General features: G+C 42.5%; 1 protein-coding gene and 1 pseudogene across 1 annotated transcript; both read right to left on the bottom strand.

Moving 5' to 3' along the window:
* Positions 1-602: 602 nt before the first annotated feature.
* On the bottom strand, positions 603-1,235 carry LOC149226918 (uncharacterized). Its single transcript, XM_089380352.1, has one exon. The coding sequence runs from the start codon at positions 1,233-1,235 to the stop codon at positions 603-605; it is 633 nt and encodes a 210-aa protein (XP_089236478.1).
* Positions 1,236-20,419: 19,184 nt separating this feature from the next.
* Positions 20,420-21,663, bottom strand: LOC149226917 (uncharacterized; annotated as a pseudogene).
* Between the last annotated feature and the right edge of the window lie 4,291 nt (positions 21,664-25,954).

Genomic DNA, 25,954 nt, shown 5'->3' with positions numbered 1-25,954 from the left:
CACCATAAACATCTCATCTCTAAAAATGATGATATACAATGTCTGTGTCTTGAAGGTACTCAGGATGACCCAAGGAAAGGAATGTGAACTTTCACTTAGCAAATTCTTCATCGGGGACCTGCAATTTCTTCTTGATTTGTTCTTTAACATCTGATAAGATCTCACCCTCATGAATAATGAAAAGAACGGTTCTCCAAAGTTCTAGATCATCTGGTTTTGTGACGAATCCTTGTTAAAATGGTAAACATGAATCAACCTATCACCTTGACTAGGAAAGTGTGCTAAGTTCTACGCGCAGAGCAAAAGGGCTACGCGCAGTGCCACACTTCCAGAAGTGCAGCACCACAGGGATATGCGCAACACCGCACTAGATTGGGCATATAAGGATTGAGCAGAGATAAACTATACGAATCAAGCAAACTTGCAGTGATTTCCTCATGAATTCAAGTTGATAATCTGCTAAGGTGTCATGAAATGCTTCCAAATCCACCAAAAGATATAGGAGATTGTATTTCGTTGGCATCATCAACCTGTAAAATGCGATCAAAAGCCGCTGGCAATAGACTGTCATGATATGTTGGGAAAATTTCAAAGACAACTTGTTATATCTCCAAATCATCAAGTCTAACACCCTGATAATCAGACATCAAGTCCCAGTAAGCATCCAACATTATCTCTAATGAAGGACGATTTGGTTGTGCATCCACATAGGTAAATAAATATATAGTGTGGTCTCTAGGACCAAAACCTACTGGAAATGCCTCCCAAAAGTATTGAAGCCTTGATTCACCAACTTTTATTGCAGGTGAGTTTGTATAGATTATATCACTAGTATAATTTTCTTTGTAACCACGACCATAAGAGCCAACAACAAGGCAAACTCCATAAGGCTTTTGTTCAAATCTTATCTGCCTTACTATAGGGGAAAAATTTCCCATTGCATCAATAATAAGGAGTGCATCTAAAGCCTCCCCATTATCAAGTTTAATCACTGCAACATCATCATATACGCAAATATTTGAAACCCCATGACCTTCAAAAAGCATGCCCCCTGAACTTAGAAAACATTGTTTAACAAGATCAATAAGTTGTATCAGTGAGACCCCAAGATTTAGAATGTCCTCTACCCAAACTTCACCTCTTCCCTTGAAACCACACCTGTTTGGGTTAAAAGTTGCTGTAATGACCTTTCCAATGCCATCTTCTGATAATATTCCAATCTTTGCAAGTTCCATGAGCTCTTTCTGTAGGAATTTACAAGGTAAGTTCCTCAGACAGAACACCAAAGGACACCGCTAACAAACAGATCGCAGATCAATACACCAGTACTTTTGACGTGGTTAAAACCCTCAAAGAGGGAAACAGTCCACGGCTTGAGCCAACGCGGCCACTTCAGGCAATTTATTAATAAAAGAATGAAAATTTACATAAGCTTCTCTCATGAACGGTTAACCTACAAATGACCCTCCATGCTCTTTAAATAGAGATCATGGACCAATCGGGTGTTAAGCCATGGATCAAGTGTCGGTAATACCGAGGAGAGAATGAATCGTCGGATCACTACATATCATGACCGTCAGATTGTAAGTTACAAAATGTACATAGTAAAGAAACACACTTTACCTAACTCTATACCTAATTCTATACTAGACCAAGTTGTACTTAACTATTTCCTATGTGTCGGAATATCCTAACATCCCCCCTTAAGAACAACTTGGGATAGGATTGAAGGATTTACAAATATGACACAATAGGAGAAGGAAGGAGGCACTAGAGCCTATCCCCCCTTAGTGACAACTTCTTGAACTCCAACCATAAATCGAAGTTTAGTGAACTTCGCCTCTGTGAGAGCCTTTGTAAAGATGTCTGCAACTTGATCATCTGTTGAACAATATTGCACTTCAAGAACATGGTCATGAATGAGCTTTCTGATGAAGTGCATGTGCAGTTCAATGTGTTTGCTGCGCTGATGTTGGACTGGATCTTTGCATAGTTGAATGGCACTTTGATTATCACACCAAAGTGTAGTCGGATGCTGCTGTTGAAAGCCAAACTCTGACAGGATCTGACGAAGCCACAAGGCTTCCTTACTAGCTTCTATGGCACCACGATACTCTGCTTCTACTGAAGAAAGAGAAATGGAACCTTGTTTCTTGCAAGCCCATGTAATAGGTCTTGAACCAAGAGTGAACACATAACCTGTAGTAGACTTCCGATCATCAGGGTCACCAGCCCAATCAGAATCAGTGAAACCAACCAATAGAGGAGATGCTTCAACACTGTAATGAATCCCAAACTAAACTGTACCTCGAACATAACGAAGTATTCTTTTAGCTGCTTTCCAATGACTTTCACATGGGTTTTTCATAAACCGAGCAACAAGGCCAACAGCAAAGGAAAGGTCAGGACGAGTATGGGTTAGATACAAAAGTTTTCCTACAAGTTGACGGTATAAGGTAGCATCAACTTCAGGAGAAGTACAAGTGACTGAAAGTTTGACTCTAGACTGAAAGGGAGAAGGGGCTGGCTTACAGTCTTCCATGTGAAAATGGCGTAGAATATCACATGCATACTTGGATTGGGAAAGGGAAATACCTTCCTTGGATTGCAAGACTTGAAGACCAAGAAAATAATGTAAGTGTCCTAAGTCTGTCATTTCAAACTTCCTTTTAAGGCCAGACTTCACATGGTTTATAAGGTTGGGATCACTACCAGTCAGGATAAGATCATCAACATAAAGAACAAGAATGATAAGAGACTTGCCCACTTTCTTGGTGTAGACAGTATTGTCAGAATGACACCTAGAAAAGCCATTTTCTAAAAGAAAGTTATCCATTTTGGCATACCAAGCTCGAGGAGCTTGCTTGAGACCATAAAGGGATTTCTTAAGCCGACATACAAGGCTGGAGTTTGTTTGTATAAAGCCAATAGGTTGTTCCATATAGATTTCTTCATGCAAGTCCCCATGCAAGAATGTGGATTTAACATCCATCTGATGGACTTCCCATTTGAAAGAGGCAGCAAGGGAAAGAACAAGGTGGATAGAGTTCATTTTGGCAATAGAGGAGAAGGTTTTAGTATAGTCAATGCCTTCAACTTGTGAAAAACCCTTAGCAACAAGACGAGCTTTATGTTTATCAACTTTCCCATCTTGTCCATACTTGGTTCTGTAAACCCATTTGCATCTAACAAGTTTTCGTCCCTTTGGTAGAGGAACAAGATCCCATGTATCATTCTCCAATAATGAATGATATTCTTCATTCATAGCTGCTTCCCAATCTGGATGGCCTGAAGCTTCTGCAAAGGTGTCAGGATCATAATTCACTGAAGCTTGAGCCAGTAAAGAAGAGGCTCTCTCAAACTGAGAATGTGTACATCGCTGATCTGTAGGATCATCGGTAAGATCACCTGCTGCATCCCGAGTAGCACGGACCCATTTTGGAAGCTGAGGAGCTGAAGGAGGATCCTGAGAAGGTGGGGGAGGATTTTCATCCTCGCTTTCATCGTCTGAAGAAGAAATATTTTCAAAAGTAGAAGAGATAGGGAGAGGTGGCACATCCGCCGAACTAGGCTCGGAGGCCGATATATTTTCAGCAAAATTTACATCTCTTCTAATGATAACATTTTTGGACTTAAGTGGAATAATTCTATATCCTTTGACATCTTCAGAATATCCAAAAAAAATACATTTTTCACTCTTAGGTTCTAAAGCTTTATGTTTCTCATCTGGAATATGGGCCCATGCTTCACTTCCAAAAACACGAAAGTGACTTACATCTGGTTTAATTGAGCTCCATGCTTCTTCTGGAGTGATATTCTTTAAAACCTTAGTAGGAGTGCGATTTATTATGTAGTTTGCACAGTTAATTGCTTCTGCGCAATAATTAAGACTAAGTCCTTTAGATTGAAGCATACAATTAGCCATTTCCTTTAAGGTGCGATTCTTCCTTTCAGCTACACCATTTTGTTGTGGAGTATATGGAACAGTATGTTGCATTTGAATTCCATTCTCAGTGCAAAAGTTGATGAATGTGTTTTTAACATATTCTCCGCCATTATCAGATCTTAGCTTAAGAATTTGATGTCCAGATTGTTTTTCAACAAAGGCCTTAAAGGCCAAGAACATGTTAAATACTTCACTCTTGAGTTTTAAGAAGTATACCCAAGTGCGTCTGGAGAAATCATCAATGAAAGTTAAGAAATACTTGTAGCCAGAGAATGAAGCAACTGGAAGTGGACCACATAAATCACTATGCATGAGTTGTAAAGGGGCTGAGGCGTGCCAAGAGGCACGTTTTTCAAAACTGTCCCGATGATGTTTTCCGAGTACACATCCGGAACAAACACCATCTCTGCAAGATACCATTGGAAGACCTGTCACCATATTTTCTTTACATAGATTCTGAAGAGAGCGATAGTTTAAGTGACCAAATCGCTCATGCCAAAGTTTGCTCACTTCATCATTATGAGCAACAAATACTGAGGGAAGATTTGATGACCCAAAGTCGTGAAACATATATAACCTTGTAGAATCATCAGCAATGCCAGTAGCTAAAATGTGTCTAGGATCTCTTAGGTCCTTAATTACAACATCGTGAGGTGAAAATTCAACGATTTTACCTTCACTTGAATGGGTTATCTGATATACAGATAGAAGGTTGCAGGATAAGGTTGGAACACATAATACATCATTAAACTGACCATTGTCTAGATGAACAGTTCCAGTCCCTACAACACTAAGAGATCTATCATCACCAACATATATATTTTTGGTGTTACAATCATTTAAAGAAGAAAACATGGCTTTGTTTTTGGCCATGTGATAAGAAGCTCCAGAATCAATGAGCCACTCATGAGAATGAGAAGAAGAAGATACATTTAGTGCATAGCCAGACCGAGATGCTTGACAACCACATGCAGAAAGTGCCATTCCTGAAGATGAAGTTGAAGTTGAAGATTGCTCCAAATGGATGTTATGCTTCTTCATTTCTGCTTCCAAGGCTTCCATCTTCTTAAAGCATTTGGATTCTAAGTGGCCATCTCGATTACAAAAGTTGCAATGTCTATCAGTCTTCTTCCATTTGTTTTTATTTGTCTTATCATTTTGTTGAAATGATTCTTCATTTTGAAGCAGAAATTGCTTAGGACCCTTGTTTGGTTTAGGACCATTCCTTTTAGGATACGACTTCTTAGGATTCTTTGAATTTGGTTGCTGTTGGGCGACTAACGCTTTCTTAGAAGAGTTTCCAAGATGAAGAAGACCAAGGTGTAAGAGTTTTTCTTGTTCTCTTATTAAAGAATCACAAAAGGAATCAAAGGACGGAGACTTGTAGGCTTGTCCTTGAGAAATGAAGGCTTCTCTTGTGGAATGGAAGGTGGAAACAAACACAGAATAGGTTGGTCCCAACTTAGTAAGAATGGAGTAGATAAGGCTACTATCTTCTTTCTTAACCTTAACACCTTCCAAGAGAAGTCTAAGGGTCTTGAACTTGGACAAAAAATCTTCAATGCAAGAAAAATTATTGGGGTCCAATGTAAGCAATTCATTTTCAAGTTGATGGGCTTTAAGTTCATTTTTAATTCCAAAGACTTTAGTAATCTGTTTCATTGCTTCATCAAGAGTATCAAGTTCTGCAATATGGAATCTAAGATCTAGAGAAATAGACATCCCTATCAACCCACGTGCTTGGTCTTGCCTATTTTCCCATTTAGCTGCCTTGTCTTTATCTTTCGATTTGGTCTCTTGGCCTGTGGCTATTCTGTAAAGACCTTTACTTCTAAGTAAATCCACAATGTAGGACCACCATTGGAAGTAGTTGGTGCTGTCAAGAATAACTTGGCATGGACTTTCCATTTTAAAAAAAAACTGAAGCTATAGATGCTGAAACTAAGTGTTTCAATGGAAAGATCTCGAGAAATTAGGCTGTTTAAAAAAAAACGGTTCTGAAAATGGCTTCCGGATGAAGAAGTTATGGCTTTTTGAAGAAAATTTGATGAAGTCGCCGACGAAGTGCGGGAATGTGCGAAAATGAAAAATCCACCCTCACAAAATAGAGACTTGAACCCAAGACCTCTACTCTCATAAATTAGCTTTGCACCAAGTGAGCTATACAAAAAGTTTTAGAGAGAGAGAAAGAGAGAGAGAGAGAGAGAGAGGGGTGTTGATGCTTTGGGTTGCGTGCTTGCTTTGAGAAAGCTCTTTTTCCCTACAAAACAAAAAACACAAAACCCAACACGGACATACAAAAAAAAATGAACCTTGTGGCTCGAAGTTAGCTTTAGCCGGAAACTAAATATTTTCAAAAATGAACCTTGCGGCTCGAAGTTAGCTTTAGCCGGAAACTAAATATTTTCCTCAATGTTTCTGATTTTCCGAGATCACACTAAGGCGCAATGGAAAAGAGCATACGCATGAGAAAAATCCTTCCTTTCTATTTCTGATTTGCCCAGATGCACAGAGTCACAAGGCAAAGAGCATATGCAGAAATGAAAGGTATAGATCCGGTAATAAAAAAAGGCTAAATAAACCGAAAACCGAAATAAACAGAGAGAAAATAACTGTAAACTGCAAATAAACATTGTATACCTCCGGATCTTAAAAATGACGTAGCTAGGGCTACCGGAAACCTTTTCACATGAAACGAAAGGGGTTCCTCACTGGAACAGATGCTCCCAACACAACAAAGTAGTCCTCTCGGCCCGAAAGCAGTCAGAAACAATAGATATAGGAAAATGTAGTCGGATGCAGTTCTACCGGCTTCAGATTTGGATCACCAACGGACGCGGCCCTCGAATAGCTCTGATACCATGTAGGAATTTACAGGGTAAGTTCCTCAGACAGAACACCAAAGGACACTGCTCACAAACAGATCTCAAATCAATACACCAGTACTTTTGACGTGGTTAAAACCCTCAAAGAGGGAAACAGTCCACGGCCTGAGCCAATGCGGCCACTTCAGGCAATTTATTAATAAAAGAATGAAAATTTACATAAGCTTCTCTCATGAATGGTTAACCTACAAATGACCCTCCATGCTCTTTAAATAGAGATCATGGACCAATCGGGTGTTAAGTCACGAATCAAGTGTCGGTAATACCAAGGAGAGAATGAATCGTCGGATCACTACATATCGTGACCGTCAGATTGTAAGTTACAAAATGTACATAGTAAAGAAACACACTTTACCTAACTCTATACCTAACTCTATACTAGACCAAGTTGTACTTAACTATTTCCTATGTGTCGGAATATCCTAACACTTTCTTCGATATATTCCACTCCTGCACTCTCCCTTCAGTGTACTTTTCTCAATAACACCTACATGAAGCCCTCTTAAGCTTAAAGCCATTGAAACAAATATGCCCGAGGTACCACCACAAATAATTACATCAAATAATTTTGATGTTCTAGGATTTGGTCCAGTTCCCAAGTAGGAACCTGATAGATGTTTGACCACTTCTATTGGTGCACTGGCATTTGTTGTTTTCGTGTGAATTGCAAGCCATAATTGATCCAAGCACTTTAGGGATTGATAAGACAATGCACCACTTGCACCTCCTACTTCACTACCTATTGAAATTTTCTCCATTATTTTCTTTCACCTGCAATATCACTATCAGCAATGTACAGTGCTCTCTGCACAGGATATCTCTTTCAATCAAAGTAGAGAAACAAGCTCACCATAAGTTGAGATGAGGATTAGCAGCACGGTAATAGACCTTAAATGCTATGTTCTCTTCTTCTCTATCACAATCCAACCACAAGACTAGCCACTGACATCTCCTAGCTTCCTCTGGATCATTCAATACCTGAACTACTGCACGAGAGGCCTTTGAGTCAACCATTCATTCGGTCGTATCTTTTGATCCCGAAGCCGGTTTTGGGAGTGTGATATACCGCTGGAAATATTTTTCCAAGCTGCTCCTGATAAAAATGCTTATGACATTTTTTGTGCTAAATATGATCCAGGTGGATGTTGGTGGCCACCCACCAACCCATTTGGACCCTCACAACTGTCTCTCTCAGCATTTTCAGTTTCCTTAATTGTAGCACAATTTACTATTTTTAGCAGTTTTTCGGGTCCTGAACTTCCGGAGCCATTTTGAGGCCCTAAACGACGTTTTTTGGGAAATCTGGGGGCAACATGGGTCCATGGACCGATGTTGCCCTTCCCAAAGTGGTAGTGCTCGGATAGATCTTTCTAACGAGCTATTGTACGCGTCAAACGAAGATCGTATGCCAAAGTTACGACCCCGGGAAATTGATGTACCAATTTACCCAAACGGGGCCCACAATTTGGTGTTTCATCTTCTAGGGTTAGGTTTCGGGATGTGAAGGGTTTTTCATTGTTTCTCAACAATAAATAGGCCTTCGAGCCTCATTGTAACACAGTTCGGAACAGTTCAGAGGCATGTAGCCGCACATCTCTTCTCAGAGATAAGCTACCATCGCCCTAGCTGGTTTATTTCCATTTCTGGTTGTAAGCATATTTCAGTATTTTCCATTAATGAAATGAAGTATTATTTCCGCTGCATCTCTGTATTTATGGTTATCGCATCTCTGTATTTATGGTTATCTCTGTAATCTATTGCGTTCCAATTTAAATCCGGATCAGTGGCATCAGAGCGGTCTGCTTTTTCTCTATTTTTCTTTGCATGTCCCCAACGAGGTCGGGATATAAGGAGTTAGGGCTTGAACTGGTCGAACCTTTGCAAGACCAGCCTCGCAAATCCCGACGGCCTCCCATGGCGGATGAGAGGAAAGACGAGGGGGCAGGAGATCCTATCAAAATCTTGCTCGAAGAAGCACTCGAGCGGCAAAGGAACGCGATGATGGATAGCTTTGCGCAGATCCTTCAGCGGCTACCCAGAGGCGACGCATCGACTTCCAACAGCGACTCTGGAAATGCCACACCCTTCAAGGTACAAGTTAATTTTGAAATCCCCATCTTCGAGGGTCAAATAGACGCAGATGCCGTAGATAAATGGTTAAATCTGCTAGATGGGTATTTTTCTGTTCATGAATTTTCAAGTCGGGAAAAGATTGTTTTCGCTCTTCTCAAAGCAGCACCCCACGTAAAGGACTGGTGGGAAACCTACTGCGAGCAGAAGGATGAAAGTACAGGCTCACTATTTTCAGCCGCACCCACTTGGAATGACTTCCGGGATGCCATCAAGGAGCAGTACTACCCTGTCGGAAGCTATGAGGACAAATACATCAAATGGACCACACTGCGGCAGGGACGAGACCAAGATGTGCCGGAGTTCACAAACATTTTTCATACCCTTCGCACACAGTTGGGTATCAAAGATTCTGAGTTGCATCTGGTACTCAAATACCGTGGCTGCCTGCACAAATACATCCAGGAAGAGATGGTGTTCTTGAACATCTCCTCACTTGGCACAGCATACCGATACGCTGTCAAAATCGAGCAAAAGTTCAAACAGAAGAAGCGAGACTTTGGATCTGCAAATCCGAAGCCCAAAGGACAAAGCCAAGGCGGGGTGACCCAAGACAACCCGTCGAAGCCGCAAGAAAAGAACAACACCACGAAGCCGAGGAAGGACACAGGAAAGTGGTGTGAGTTCCACAAGAGTCCCACTCATAACACAAGTGAGTGTCGGACCAAGCAGTCGCTGGTGGCCGAGTTGAAGGCTTCCGAATCAGATGCATGTTCCGACCCTGAGCCAGAACCCGACAAGGGGAATGGCAAAGGGAAGCAGATCATTGATGCGGATCCCAGTGCCACTGTTGCCACCGCCAAGATCAAGAAAAATGAGCCCGAAGATCCAGAGGAGGGGGAGCGTCTTTTCCACTCACAGATGTGGGTGAAGGGTTCACCGCTGCGATTCATTGTCGACAGTGGTAGCCAAAAGAACCTGGTTTCAGCAGAGGTCGTGAAGCAGTTGGGCCTACCGACTACACCACACCCACAACCGTACAGTATCGGGTGGCTTCATGAAGGACGAGATCTCAAAGTTCGCCAGCAGTGCCGCCTTCCCTACAGCATCAAGCCCTTCACAGACGAGGTATTATGTGATGTTACACCTCTGGATGTTTGTGATGTATTATTAGGCCAACCATACTTGTGGAGGCGACATGCTGTGTATGAGTCCAGGCCTCGTGCTGTCATTATTTCTTTGAATAATTCATTATACAGGATACCGGAGGTAGCCCCACCTACCGTCACATCTTTGATCACTACCAAGAAAGGCAGCAAGCTCATCTCACAGACCAGGAAATTCATTTGTCTGGTTCACTCCCAAAGTAAGGGGAAGATCGTTGCTACATCCATGACCCCTGCAAAGGGTTCCTCCACGCAGCAGCAGCAGCAAAGGGATACGGTCATGACAAAACACAGGAACAACTTCTCCTCACCCACATGGGTACCACATAAGTTTCAGGTGGGCAACAAAGTCTGGTTGCATCGACAGAAAGAACGCCTTACCAGAACCCATCAGAAGCTCAGACCACACCGACATGGTCCTTACAGCAGTACCAAGGCTATGGGGAACAATGCTTTGGAGCACAACATTCCTCCATTCCTTCACCTGCACCAAATGTTCAATGTGGACCATCGTCGACCATGCTTCCCACCATCACTGGACACATCAGAGATTGCAGAACAAGTTCAGCAGATGGAGGAACTCAACGCAATGGGGACCATTGCTTCCTAAGAGGGGAGGAATGATCCAGGTGGATGTTGGTGGCCAACCACCAACCCATTTGGACCCTCACAACTGTCTCTCTCAGCATTTTCAGTTTCCTTAATTGTAGCACAATTTACTATTTTTAGCAGTTTTTCGGGTCCTGAACTTCCGGAGCCGTTTTGAGGCCCTAAACGACGTTTTTTGGGAAATCTGGGGGCAACATGGGTCCATGGACCGATGTTGCCCTTCCCAAAGTGGTAGTGCTCGGATAGATCTTTCTAACGACCTATTGTACGCGTCAAACGGAGATCGTATGCCAAAGTTACGACCCCGGGAAATTGATGTACCAATTTACCCAAACGGGGCCCACAATTTGGTGTTTCATCTTCTAGGGTTAGGTTTCGGGATGTGAAGGGTTTTTCATTGTTTCTCAACAATAAATAGGCCTTCGAGCCTCATTGTAACACAGTTCGGAACAGTTCAGAGGCATGTAGCCGCACATCTCTTCTCAGAGATAAGCTACCATCGCCCTAGCTGGTTTATTTCCATTTCTGGTTGTAAGCATATTTCAGTATTTTCCATTAATGAAATGAAGTATTATTTCCGCTGCATCTCTGTATTTATGGTTATCGCATCTCTGTATTTATGGTTATCTCTGTAATCTATTTCGTTCCAATTTAAATCCGGATCAGTGGCATCAGAGCGGTCTGCTTTTTCTATGTTTTTCTTTGCATGTCCCCAACGAGGTCGGGATATAAGGAGTTAGGGCTTGAACTGGTCGAACCTTTGCAAGACCAGCCTCACAAATCCCGACGGCCTCCCATGGCGGATGAGAGGAAAGACGAGGGGGCAGGAGATCCTATCAAAATCTTGCTCGAAGAAGCACTCGAGCGGCAAAGGAACGCGATGATGGATAGCTTTGCGCAGATCCTTCAGCGGCTACCCAGAGGCGACGCATCGACTTCCAACAGCGACTCTGGAAATGCCACACCCTTCAAGGTACAAGTTAATTTTGAAATCCCCATCTTCGAGGGTCAAATAGACGCAGATGCCGTAGATAAATGGTTAAATCTGCTAGATGGGTATTTTTCTGTTCATGAATTTTCAAGTCGGGAAAAGATTGTTTTCGCTCTTCTCAAAGCAGCACCCCACGTAAAGGACTGGTGGGAAACCTACTGCGAGCAGAAGGATGAAAGTACAGGCTCACTATTTTCAGCCGCACCCACTTGGAATGACTTCCGGGATGCCATCAAGGAGCAGTACTACCCTGTCGGAAGCTATGAGGACAAATACATCAAATGGACCACACTGCGGCAGGGACGAGACCAAGATGTGCCGGAGTTCACAAACATTTTTCATACCCTTCGCACACAGTTGGGTATCAAAGATTCTGAGTTGCATCTGGTACTCAAATACCGTGGCTGCCTGCACAAATACATCCAGGAAGAGATGGTGTTCTTGAACATCTCCTCACTTGGCACAGCATACCGATACGCTGTCAAAATCGAGCAAAAGTTCAAACAGAAGAAGCGAGACTTTGGATCTGCAAATCCGAAGCCCAAAGGACAAAGCCAAGGCGGGGTGACCCAAGACAACCCGTCGAAGCCGCAAGAAAAGAAAAACACCACGAAGCCGAGGAAGGACACAGGAAAGTGGTGTGAGTTCCACAAGAGTCCCACTCATAACACAAGTGAGTGTCGGACCAAGCAGTCGCTGGTGGCCGAGTTGAAGGCTTCCGAATCAGATGCATGTTCCGACCCTGAGCCAGAACCCGACAAGGGGAATGGCAAAGGGAAGCAGATCATTGATGCGGATCCCAGTGCCACTGTTGCCACCGCCAAGATCAAGAAAAATGAGCCCGAAGATCCAGAGGAGGGGGAGCGTCGTTTCCACTCACAGATGTGGGTGAAGGGTTCACCGCTGCGATTCATTGTCGACAGTGGTAGCCAAAAGAACCTGGTTTCAGCAGAGGTCGTAAAGCAGTTGGGCCTACCGACTACACCACACCCACAACCGTACAGTATCGGGTGGCTTCATGAAGGACGAGATCTCAAAGTTCGCCAGCAGTGCCGCCTTCCCTACAGCATCAAGCCCTTCACAGACGAGGTATTATGTGATGTTACACCTCTGGATGTTTGTGATGTATTATTAGGCCAGCCATACTTGTGGAGGCGACATGCTGTGTATGAGTCCAGGCCTCGTGCTGTCATTATTTCTTTGAATAATTCATTATACAGGATACCGGAGGTAGCCCCACCTACCGTCACATCTTTGATCACTACCAAGAAAGGCAGCAAGCTCATCTCACAGACCAGGAAATTCATTTGTCTGGTTCACTCCCAAAGTAAGGGGAAGATCGTTGCTACATCCATGACCCCTGCAAAGGGTTCCTCCACGCAGCAGCAGCAGCAAAGGGATACGGTCATGACAAAACACAGGAACAACTTCTCCTCACCCACATGGGTACCACACAAGTTTCAGGTGGGCAACAAAGTCTGGTTGCATCGACAGAAAGAACGCCTTACCAGAACCCATCAGAAGCTCAGACCACACCGACATGGTCCTTACAGCAGTACCAAGGCTATGGGGAACAATGCTTTGGAGCACAACATTCCTCCATTCCTTCGCCTGCACCAAATGTTCAATGTGGACCATCGTCGACCATGCTTCCCACCATCACTGGACACATCAGAGATTGCAGAACAAGTTCAGCAGATGGAGGAACTCAACGCAATGGGGACCATTGCTTCCTAAGAGGGGAGGAATGATCCAGGTGGATGTTGGTGGCCAACCACCAACCCATTTGGACCCTCACAACTGTCTCTCTCAGCATTTTCAGTTTCCTTAATTGTAGCACAATTTACTATTTTTAGCAGTTTTTCGGGTCCTGAACTTCCGGAGCCGTTTTGAGGCCCTAAACGACGTTTTTTGGGAAATCTGGGGGCAACATGGGTCCATGGACCGATGTTGCCCTTCCCAAAGTGGTAGTGCTCGGATAGATCTTTCTAACGACCTATTGTACGCGTCAAACGGAGATCGTATGCCAAAGTTACGACCCCGGGAAATTGATGTACCAATTTACCCAAACGGGGCCCACAATTTGGTGTTTCGTCTTCTAGGGTTAGGTTTCGGGATGTGAAGGGTTTTTCATTGTTTCTCAACAATAAATAGGCCTTCGAGCCTCATTGTAACATAGTTCGGAACAGTTCAGAGGCATGTAGCCGCACATCTCTTCTCAGAGATAAGCTACCATCGCCCTAGCTGGTTTATTTCCATTTCTGGTTGTAAGCATATTTCAGTATTTTCCATTAATGAAATGAAGTATTATTTCCGCTGCATCTCTGTATTTATGGTTATCGCATCTCTGTATTTATGGTTATCTCTGTAATCTATTGCGTTCCAATTTAAATCCGGATCAGTGGCATCAGAGCGGTCTGCTTTTTCTCTATTTTTCTTTGCATGTCCCCAACGAGGTCGGGATATAAGGAGTTAGGGCTTGAACTGGTCGAACCTTTGCAAGACCAGCCTCGCAAATCCCGACGGCCTCCCATGGCGGATGAGAGGAAAGACGAGGGGGCAGGAGATCCTATCAAAATCTTGCTCGAAGAAGCACTCGAGCGGCAAAGGAACGCGATGATGGATAGCTTTGCGCAGATCCTTCAGCGGCTACCCAGAGGCGACGCATCGACTTCCAACAGCGACTCTGGAAATTCCACACCCTTCAAGGTACAAGTTAATTTTGAAATCCCCATCTTCGAGGGTCAAATAGACGCAGATGCCGTAGATAAATGGTTAAATCTGCTAGATGGGTATTTTTCTGTTCATGAATTTTCAAGTCGGGAAAAGATTGTTTTCGCTCTTCTCAAAGCAGCACCCCACGTAAAGGACTGGTGGGAAACCTACTGCGAGCAGAAGGATGAAAGTACAGGCTCACTATTTTTAGCCGCACCCACTTGGAATGACTTCCGGGATGCCATCAAGGAGCAGTACTACCCTGTCGGAAGCTATGAGGACAAATACATCAAATGGACCACACTGCGGCAGGGACGAGACCAAGATGTGCCGGAGTTCACAAACATTTTTCATACCCTTCGCACACAGTTGGGTATCAAAGATTCTGAGTTGCATCTGGTACTCAAATACCGTGGCTGCCTGCACAAATACATCCAGGAAGAGATGGTGTTCTTGAACATCTCCTCACTTGGCACAGCATACCGATACGCTGTCAAAATCGAGCAAAAGTTCAAACAGAAGAAGCGAGACTTTGGATCTGCAAATCCGAAGCCCAAAGGACAAAGCCAAGGCGGGGTGACCCAAGACAACCCGTCGAAGCCGCAAGAAAAGAACAACACCACGAAGCCGAGGAAGGACACAGGAAAGTGGTGTGAGTTCCACAAGAGTCCCACTCATAACACAAGTGAGTGTCGGACCAAGCAGTCGCTGGTGGCCGAGTTGAAGGCTTCCGAATCAGATGCATGTTCCGACCCTGAGCCAGAACCCGACAAGGGGAATGGCAAAGGGAAGCAGATCATTGATGCGGATCCCAGTGCCACTGTTGCCACCGCCAAGATCAAGAAAAATGAGCCCGAAGATCCAGAGGAGGGGGAGCGTCTTTTCCACTCACAGATGTGGGTGAAGGGTTCACCGCTGCGATTCATTGTCGACAGTGGTAGCCAAAAGAACCTGGTTTCAGCAGAGGTTGTGAAGCGGTTGGGCCTACCGACTACACCACACCCACAACCGTACAGTATCGGGTGGCTTCATGAAGGACGAGATCTCAAAGTTCGCCAGCAGTGCCGCCTTCCCTACAGCATCAAGCCCTTCACAGACGAGGTATTATGTGATGTTACACCTCTGGATGTTTGTGATGTATTATTAGGCCAGCCATACTTGTGGAGGCGACATGCTGTGTATGAGTCCAGGCCTCGTGCTGTCATTATTTCTTTGAATAATTCATTATACAGGATACCGGAGGTAGCCCCACCTACCGTCACATCTTTGATCACTACCAAGAAAGGCAGCAAGCTCATCTCACAGACCAGGAAATTCATTTGTCTGGTTCACTCCCAAAGTAAGGGGAAGATCGTTGCTACATCCATGACCCCTGCAAAGAGTTCCTCCACGCAGCAGCAGCAGCAAAGGGATACGGTCATGACAAAACACAGGAACAACTTCTCCTCACCCACATGGGTACCACATAAGTTTCAGGTGGGCAACAAAGTCTGGTTGCATCGACAGAAAGAACGCCTTACCAGAACCCATCAGAAGCTCAGACCACACCGACATGGTCCTTACAGCAGTACCAAGGCTATGGGGAACAATGCTTTGGAGCACAACATTCCTCCATTCCTTCGCCTGCACCAAATGTTCAATGTGGACCATCGTCGACCATGCTTCCCACCATCACTGGACACATCAGAGATTGCAGAACAAGTTCAGCAGATGGAGGAACTCAACGCAATGGGGACCATTGCTTCCTAAGGGGGGAGGAATGATCCAGGTGGATGTTGGTGGCCACCCACCAACCCATTTGGACCCTCACAACTGTCTCTCTCAGCATTTTCAGTTTCCTTAATTGTAGCACAATTTACTATTTTTAGCAGTTTTTCGGGTCCTGAACTTCCGGAGCCGTTTTGAGGCCCTAAACGACGTTTTTTGGGAAATCTGGGGGCAACATGGGTCCATGGACCGATGTTGCCCTTCCCAAAGTGGTAGTGCTCGGATAGATCTTTCTAACAAGCTATTGTACGCGTCAAACGGAGATTGTATGCCAAAGTTACGACCCCGGGAAATTGTTGTACCAATTTACCCAAACGGGGCCCACAATTTGGTGTTTCATCTTCTAGGGTTAGGTTTCGGGATGTGAAGGGTTTTTCATTGTTTCTCAACAATAAATAGGCCTTCGAGCCTCATTGTAACACAGTTCGGAACAGTTCAGAGGCATGTAGCCGCACATCTCTTCTCAGAGATAAGCTACCATCGCCCTAGCTGGTTTATTTCCATTTCTGGTTGTAAGCATATTTCAGTATTTTCCATTAATGAAATGAAGTATTATTTCCGCTGCATCTCTATATTTATGGTTATCGCATCTCTGTATTTATGGTTATCTCTGTAATCTATTGCGTTCCAATTTAAATCCGGATCAAAATATCATGTGCAAAACATCTAGCCAAACCAAACCTAGTAAGAGTCCAATTTTGATCACTAAAGGAAGGCCAAGGACTAACTCTAACAGTGGCGCCATCGGGGATGGCATCTCCTTGGAGGTGCTAAGAACCATAGACTCTGGAAACTTGTAGATTAGTGCCTCATCCATTGGGAAATACGGTCAAATAGCTGCAAACTCAAAACAACTTATACCAATCCATAAAACATACACATACTGCAACCTGCACATAAACAAATATCAGAAACTGAAATGCTACCTTAGGTAGCTTATTTATATGCAAACCTACTCTACGTTGCAGTAAAATCAATTGACCAAGTGATGTTGTAATCCCAGATCAACCAATCAAGTCACTGTGACAAGGATGCTGCTCAGAAGTACTTGAACCAGAACACAAATGAAAGGCTGACAGCCATACATGCACAAAATGAGTGTGGCTGTGTAAAAGGAAATCTGGCTTGTTATTCAAAATGAGCTTTTTTCCATATATGTCACAACAGGATCAAAGAAACCAAACTCTATTTGCTGTCCCAATTCCTCAATACAGGCTTCCAGTTGCAAACCATCAATGCAAATATCCACGAGCAGCATTACCTTCTCTTCCTTTTGCTAAAAAATATCCCCAAAGAATGGGACTTGATAGTCCAGATCCTAGGACTATATTTGGGTCTCCAATTCAGTTAAATCTCCTTCAATTTTGATGGCAAACTCTTGCAAAAAATTAAGCTTAACTTCATGGCTACATCGACAAGACTTAAAATAAGAAGAAAGAGATGAAGCAAAGTTCTCATCTACCTCATCATCCGTCCACATATCTTCCCATTCTCTAAAGCCTTGAATAGAGGTCGCCTATATTTCTAATTCTTCCTCTTTCTCCATCCATGTTTCAAAAAATATATGCCAAAAATCTGCAAATGACTTAATAGATCTGATAAGAAAACTTTTGATCCATTGTCTACATTTCCCTTGAAACGAATCATAGAACAATCTGATAAAAACAGCCTATTTTTTGACTCTAAGAGATTCTGTAAATGTTTTGAAATTTGTTACATGTTCAAGAGTTAAAGTCAAATCTTCCCCATTGAATTTAGGGCCATTGCTCAAAATATATGCATCCTTCGGTAATTGATTAGGAAAACCAAGAAGATTAGAAAAATCGATACATGAATACCTTGAATAAATAGAAGCAATGTCTGGGTCCCTCATTTAGTTAGTGGAGCCACCATCAATACTTTGAAACTCAGGATTTCGAACAGTGGAGTTGTCAGGTGAATGATTTCAGCCTTCATATGTGTCTGACTGTTGTCCACCATCAGCAATCGGATCTGCAACTTGAACGATCTTTCCCGGAGAAGATCTGTCACCTCATCTCTGGTAACTGAGCCAATATGTTAGCACTCAGAATGAACCTCAAGGCTGAAAAGAGGCAATTCCGAGGTAACCATAGACCAAGCTTTTGATCTGGCATCTAGCCCTGCCAGACCAGAGAGGGTTCTCTCTTTGCCAACAAAACGTGGCTGTGATAACTGAATCTTAGGCTAGCTATGGAGTGCAGGGATTTTGTTTGAAAGGTTTTGGGTCGAAACAGCAAGAGAAAGGTTGATTGGGCTATGGAGTCAATGCCAGTTTCTGCCAACAAACTTGGGGAAAATTAAGTGCCATGTTCAGCCAGATAGAAGATTGCAAATGTGAGAAGAATAGAGGGGAGAAAGCCCACTACCCTGCAGGAATCAAATAGGGGATGGATCTCTAGTAGCAGTGTTAGACGAAAGACAAACATGAGGTTTCTCAACAAAGCATCTAGTAAAGGATGAATTCTGCAAAGACAACCATTATATCTAACATCAAAATCATCATGAATGGAGAATCATAGGGGATGGATTCCTAACACATCTCTTAGATAATGTTGTAACAAGGTAGAGAAAACAAAATATGTAAGTGAATTATAGGAAAAACATACTGAATATTAAAAACCATGATGGATCCTAGGTCCAAAGGGAAAAAACTGCTTTATTAAAATGATATTCAAGAAAAATTTACACAGTGCCAAGCAGCCTCTCTCTGCTGCAAAAATTGAACCCTTACATCTTAAAACATTTATAATATTACATACTAATTATGATTTCCTAAACATAGGAATCGAAATAATTAAAATAGAAAAAACAAACAAACACCTAAATATATATTTTATGCGGTCAAATAAAATAAATCTAACTTATAACTAAGGAATTAAATCACATCAAAATAGAACAATTGATTTGATGCCACAAGTCAAATTGCCAAAGTTTGTTTTGGAGCCATCACTGGAAATCTAGGAAAATCTGGGATAATTATCAAATCATCTTCCACCTGCACCCTGTAAATGCCTCGGATGCCCAAAATCTTTGCCATCTTCTTATTAAATGATTTGAATACTACCACATGTTGAAGTTTTTTTTTGCAACTTGATCTCTGTCACTTGTAACTGGAGTTCATGCCTGGATATGCGAGTGTTATGATGGGCATATGATGAGTCCAATCTCGGGGTTTTTTCGGGGATCCCAAACTGGAAATCCTAATTCCTCTTCTGTTATTGAATGAAGCATCACAAGATTTGTCCAGCGCCAATGAGTATAAATATGAAGGAAATGAGATACCAACATGCTAGGAACCACGTTAGGATAAAGTTGACAAACCCGAACAACTAACAATGCCCAATTTACACCACCTAAAAATTGTTTGAGTATGCACCACGTCTTTTAGCCTAGAACTTTATGCATCTGAGTGTGGTGCAAAAATGCTAGGCATTAGGAACAAGATGTAGAATCTATTCATTCACTCGGAAACCATTCAGACTTCTCACAGTTTGTTCATCCACATTGTACAATACCAATTCCTGTGAAATGTCCATGTCATTAGGAACAATACGGAGAGCAACACTAGCATAAAGCAAATCAATAGATATCCCTCTAAGCTTAAATTTCATAATAGGTACATGAGCATATGGAACACGATTCAGTTCTGTAACTTCAGGCATCTTAGTCAACATGTCATGAAGAAGAATGAAAAGAATCTTCCTCCCGATCTGCATACCGAGGCCCAACACACAACGTGTCAATGTCAAAACCTGGACCATGAACCCCTAAGTGATAAGAATCAAATGTAAACACTTTTGCATTTGATTCTTCTACCATCTGTTCAATGTAACCTTTTTCCCTGGTCAATTGCTTGACCCATTTTTTCACAATCTCTCAAGTGAATGGCGGTTCTGGCTGACTTGGTGAATTCTCTTTGATGTATTGTCAGAATGCTCCAACCGAAGATACTGCTCCCAAGCACTATAAACATCTCATCTCTGAAAACAATGATATACAATGTCTGTATCTTGAAGGTACTCAGGACGACCCGAGGAAAGGAATGCGAACTTCCACTTAGAAAATTCTTCAACGAGGACCTGCAATTTCTTCTTGATTCATTCTTTAACCTCTGATAAGATCTCACCCTCATGAATAACAAAAAGAAAGGTTCTCCAAAGTTCTGGATCATCTAGTTTTGTGACGAATCCTTGTTAAAATGGTAAACATGAATCAACCTGTCACCTGGACTTAGAAAGTGTGTTGAGTCCTATGTGTAGCGCCACAGGGCTATGCGTAGTGCCGCACTTAGATTGGGCATATAAGGATTGAGCAGAGATAAACTGTACGAATCAAGCAAATTTTCAGTGATTGCCTCATGAATTCCAGTTGATAATCTGCCAAGGTGTCGTGAAATGCTTCCAAATCCACCAAAAGATACAGGAGATTGTATTCCGTTGGCATCATCAACCTGTAAAATGCGATAAAAAGCTGCTGGCAATGGACTGTCACGATATGTTGGGAAAATTGCAAAGACAACTCATAATATCTCCAAATCATCAAGTCTAACACCTTGATAATCAGGCATCAAGTCCCAGTAAGCCTCCAACATTTTCTCTAGTGAAGGACGATTTGGTTGTGCATCCACATAGGTAAAAAAATATATAGTGCAGTATCTAGGACTAGAACGTGCATGAAATGCCTCCCAAAAGTATTGAAGCCTTGATTCACCGACTTTTATTGCAGGTGAGTTTGTATAGACTATATCACTTATAGAATTGTCTTTGTAACCACAACCACAAGAACCAATAACAAGGCAAACTCCATCAGGCTTTTGTTCGGATCTTATCTGCCTTACTATAGGGGAAAAATTTCCCATTGCATCAACAATAAGGCGTGCATCTAAAGCCTCCCCATTATCAAGTTTAATCACCATAGCATCATCATATATGCAAATATTTGAAACCGCATGACCTTCAAAAAGCATGCCCCACGAACTTAGAAAATGTTGTTTAACAAGATCAATAAGTTGTATTGGCGAGACCCCAAGATTTAGAATGTCCTCTACCCAAACTTCACCTCTGCCCTTGAAACCACACCTGTTTGGGTTAAAAGTTTCTGTAATGACCTTTTCAATGTCATCTTCTGATAATATTCCAATCTTTACAAGTTCCATGAGCTCTTTCTTTGATATATTCCACTCCTGCACTCTCCCTTTCAGTGTACTTTTCTTAATAACACCTACATGAAGCCCTCTTAATCTTAAAGCCATTGCAACAAATATGCCCAAGGTACCACCACAAATAATTACATCAAATAATTTTGATGTTCTAGGATTTGGTCTAGTTCCTAAGTAGGAACCTGATAGACGTTTGACCACGTCTATTGGTGCACTGGCATCTGCTGTTTTCGTGCAAATTTCAAGCCACAATTGATCCAAGCACTTTAGGGCTTGATAAGACAATGCAGAACCTGCACCTCCTACTTCACTACCTATTGAAATTTTCTCCATTATTTTCTTTCACCTACAATATCACTGTCAGCAACATACAGTGCCCTCTGCACACGATATCTCTTTCAATCAAAGCAAAGAAACGAGCTCACCATATGTTGAGATGAGGATTAGCAACACAGTAGTAGACCTCAAATTCTATGTTCTCTTCTTCTCTATCACAATCTAGCCACAAAACCAGCCACTGACATCTCCTAGCTTCCTCTGGATCATTCAATACCTGAACTGCTACACGGGAGGCCTTTGAGTCAACCATTCATTCGGTCGTATCTTTTGATCTGGGAGCCGGTTTTGGGAGTGTGATATACCATTGGAAATATTTTTCCAAGATGCTCCTGATAAACATGCTTATGACATGTTTTGCGCTAAAGATCATGTGAAAAACATCTAACCAAACCAAACCTAGTAAGAGGCCCATTTTGATCACTAAAGGAAGGCCAAGGACTGACTCTAACAGAAGATAGACACACTCCGAGCTTAAATGCGTCCACAGAACATAAGTGAGTGTAAGCGAATGACATGTGATCTGTGGACTTACCATGGTGTTTTGTTACACTGTGTGCAACTGTTAAGAATACGTATACTCTTGACTATGACATGCAAGCAAATGAAAGAAACAAAGACAACTTGTGTCATGCATGTGTTCTTGATGTTTAAGATTCCTCCAATGCATGAACAATGGGATCATGTAGTTCAGTTGGAGGAAGGATTATCTGTGTGTGAGATTGATCTTCAATGCATATAGATGAGTGATGAGGAGCCTTGGGTGTTTCAAAAATTTCCTGATCAGAAGTGAAACCAACCTCAGGACAACGAGGGTTTGGCATAACCATTAGCTCAAGCTGAAGTTCCTTGATAGTCTACAGCGTTTCGACTTCGTCAACAGATAGATCATCATAAACAGGTGGCTTTGAAAAATAAATTGCGATAGAATCATCATCTTGATCAAATACGGGGGTAAATAGATCACGACAGCTATGATCAGCAAAATCAATGATTTCATCAGCATCCTCATGATCTAATGAATCAAATTGAGGGGTAGATGTGAAGCAAGACAATTCACCCTTTGTGTTTCCAAAAAAGGTAGATAAAAAATCAAGTGGATTTTCAAAGAATGATTTTTCCTCTCTGTTGTCAAATGATGGACTGACATCTAGTGTGTTCTGCGAAAGATCAATAATGGGTGCATCCATAGATAGAGATACACATGTGAAATCATGGATGGAAAAATCACCAAAGATGTTAGGAAAGAACGGAGGAGGCATAGATAGAAGGGAATCACCCTTCGTCGTGGGTTGATGCTCAGGATCCTAGTCATGCTCTCCATGAATGACATCGCAGGTTGGTTGTGCAACACCAACTCCATCGATATCTTGATCCTCGTTCACAACAAGTGTAGAGTCTAGAATGGAAGAACACAAGACAATGCAATCTGAAGGATCAGCAAAACACGAAGACGAAGGTTGAGGTAAGAAATGCATGTGACAACCCATGGGCTTTGCAACCAAATCTACACAAAAATTGAGAGAAGTGATGTTCATTGAATGTGACAACTGAACAGATGTGTGTGCATGTTCTCCCACATCACTCTGTGGTGGTGGAGCTGTTTGATGAGGGGAAGGCATACAATCACTTGTGACAGCGACTGTGTCTGTCTATGATTGTGTAGCTCCATCACCAAAGTATGCTAAGTGGGGCTTGAGCTTGAACTTATTTTTAGGATTGACAGATTTGGTAAGACAATATTCAAATCTATCCATGAGATACTAGAATTTCATCTGACTTATTGGAGCGTGAAACTTCAACACACAGAAGTAATCCCAAAATTCCATAGGCAATTCTTGCGGGGTCTTCCGTTGTGGTAATAGTTTTTTTCAATAGGTTATGGATCAAAATGATTGAAAGTAGATTCAATGAGATCACAAAAATGCTCAAGTGAGTGCACGTTGTTGGGAGGCAGACTCTAGCACCACCGTTGTGGGGATTCACGAAGTGTGTATGCAAGCAGAAGACTAGACTCTTCTCAGAGCATTCATCTACATTATAAAGAATTGCAAAGAAGTCTTGTAAGTATGCAGGCCAGGCCATTTCGCCTTCACAATCATACATGAATTCGAGCAAGAGATCAGAAAACTTCCTCATGTTGTCGAGAGGTTCGGGATACAAAAAAGATCGTGGAGGGATGAGTGTGAGAGTGTGACAATATCCATGATAGATGTGTGAAGATTCAAAATAGGCTTAGAGGACACAGATTGTCATCCGTCACTCCTTCTAGCACCAAAATGTTGACAGTGCTAGACCCACCAACATGTGAGGGGATCTCCCCTGTAAGAAGTCCCAACTAGCCCTTAGACCGTTTAGTGTAGGAGTCCTAGCAGTGGTTGTACGGTATCTCCTTGACCGCGGTTGCACACAGAGACAAGTAATATGTCCTTGATGGTAGCAAGGGTGTGACATGCTCAACAATCCAAGGAAGGTGCATGAATGGTTCTAACACATGGAATGTGGAGTGAGTGAACCCCTTGGAAAACTATGGAAACACGCGGCTTGGAGGGGAACACACGAGCAAAGATGCATCACGAACTAGAAGGTAGGAATAAGTCAACATCACATCTCAGTAAGATTCATACATACATATATAGAAAGAGTCTATACATACATGCGTAAGAAAACAAATACATATATCATTAGAGTAACCAAGTTAACTAAAATACAATAACAACATATGCATGAAACGTGTTGGCTCTGTTATATTAAGAAGTGAAAGTTCCAATCATATAGTACAACCATGAACAACCACTAGTCCTAATAATGGAACCTTATAGTAACTATCGCCTGCTCCTCCAAAGAGATGTACTAGCTCTGCACTATGGATAAGCCAAGGCTCGTTACAATACTCTCCAAGCTTTCTCTAAGATACTCCTATTGGAAGCTTCGTTGCCCAAAAGCCTCTACAATGAGTTATGAGGTACTATAAATAGAAAAGGGTGGGGTGACCCTTGAAACTCCCCTTTATCACTGTTCACCTACCCTCATGACTCTTCAACTACTTTATGATTGTTATACTCAACTATCGACACTTGAACTTTTGCTTTATAAGACGTTACATACAATCTGCACATGTACCCATGTGAGACAAAATAGGCTTGAGAAAGCCATGCAAGACATCACTATGACTTAGAGAATTGTAGGAAGAGAAACTCTTCGACATCCTCACGATGGTTGACGGTGGTGAACTGATGCCAAGCTCGGTAGTCCATGATGGTGTCCATGTACTCTGTGGTGACATCTCTCTGGAAATGAACTCTTGCCTCTATTACATCTGGGTACACTACTTTGGCTCCTCTATCCAACTTGTCTGATAACACGTGCATCATTGTCTTGAGTGTTGGCAGACCAATGACATACTGATGCATATTGTCTGCACCGATTACCAAGTCTACGTTGGGGTCTATGCCCATCAACTCATCAAAGTATGAGTTTGGGTCCTGTCAGACTTGTCCCTTTGTCTTTGCCTCAGTGGGTGTCCCAATAGATGGGATTGCATGTGCATGCACAACAAAATCCATGCTTTTTAATACCCATGCATGGGAAGCCTGCAAACTAGTAATGAACTACGGGAGTACCTCATAGTTCTGGATCTAACTCCAGATGTGTGCCTTTAACTCAACTGCCATGGGCTTCATCATCTTGGGAAAGTGTAACAGGGCTCCCTTGTATCTCATTGTCCATGTTTGCATGCAGTCGACAGTAGTATGATAGTCTGACAAGGTACGTGCTCTCCTAGCACAACTTTGTTTCCAACCATTGAGATGGAAAATTTCCTTATGCACAGCACCAAATCTGGAACACAACACCCACATGATTGTCTCAAGGGATGATACTTCATCCATTGTTGCCTTCCTCAACTCTACTCAAGTGGATGATGCAATCAGTTCTCCTCCCTGATTTGTCATCTGTAACTCCTTAGCCATTCACTCGTTCTCTTCTATCAAGAAGCAAACACTCGAGCTAGTGACTTCATCATATTCTTTGGTAGAATCAGCCAATGTTGTTGGCACATCAGATACGATAACTCGTTCCTCAAACTACATAGGATATGTATGGACATCTAGAGAAGACACTCTCCGCAAAGGTAGAACTCTATGTTGTGACTCATCAAATGATATGTTGTGCATCTCCTCTTCCAGATTGTCTCCAAGAATCTCATAATCTCCTTGGTTGCTCAACACTTGCTCTACCTCCAGATCCGGTAAGCCAGTGGGTCGATCTCTTGGTGGTAAGGCATGAGGT

The sequence above is a fragment of the Pinus tabuliformis genome, chromosome J (genome assembly GCF_031772625.1).
Source record: "Pinus tabuliformis cultivar Carrire ecotype Pingquan chromosome J, CPIR1, whole genome shotgun sequence".
Taxonomy (NCBI): Eukaryota; Viridiplantae; Streptophyta; class Pinopsida; order Pinales; family Pinaceae; genus Pinus; species Pinus tabuliformis.
This window is presented reverse-complemented; position numbering and strand designations above follow the sequence as displayed.

Bases quoted from the DNA above. Each gene is read 5' to 3' on its own strand.
- LOC149226918 (XM_089380352.1), bottom strand. From the start codon at position 1,235: ATGGAACTTGCAAAGATTGGAATATTATCAGAAGATGGCATTGGAAAG.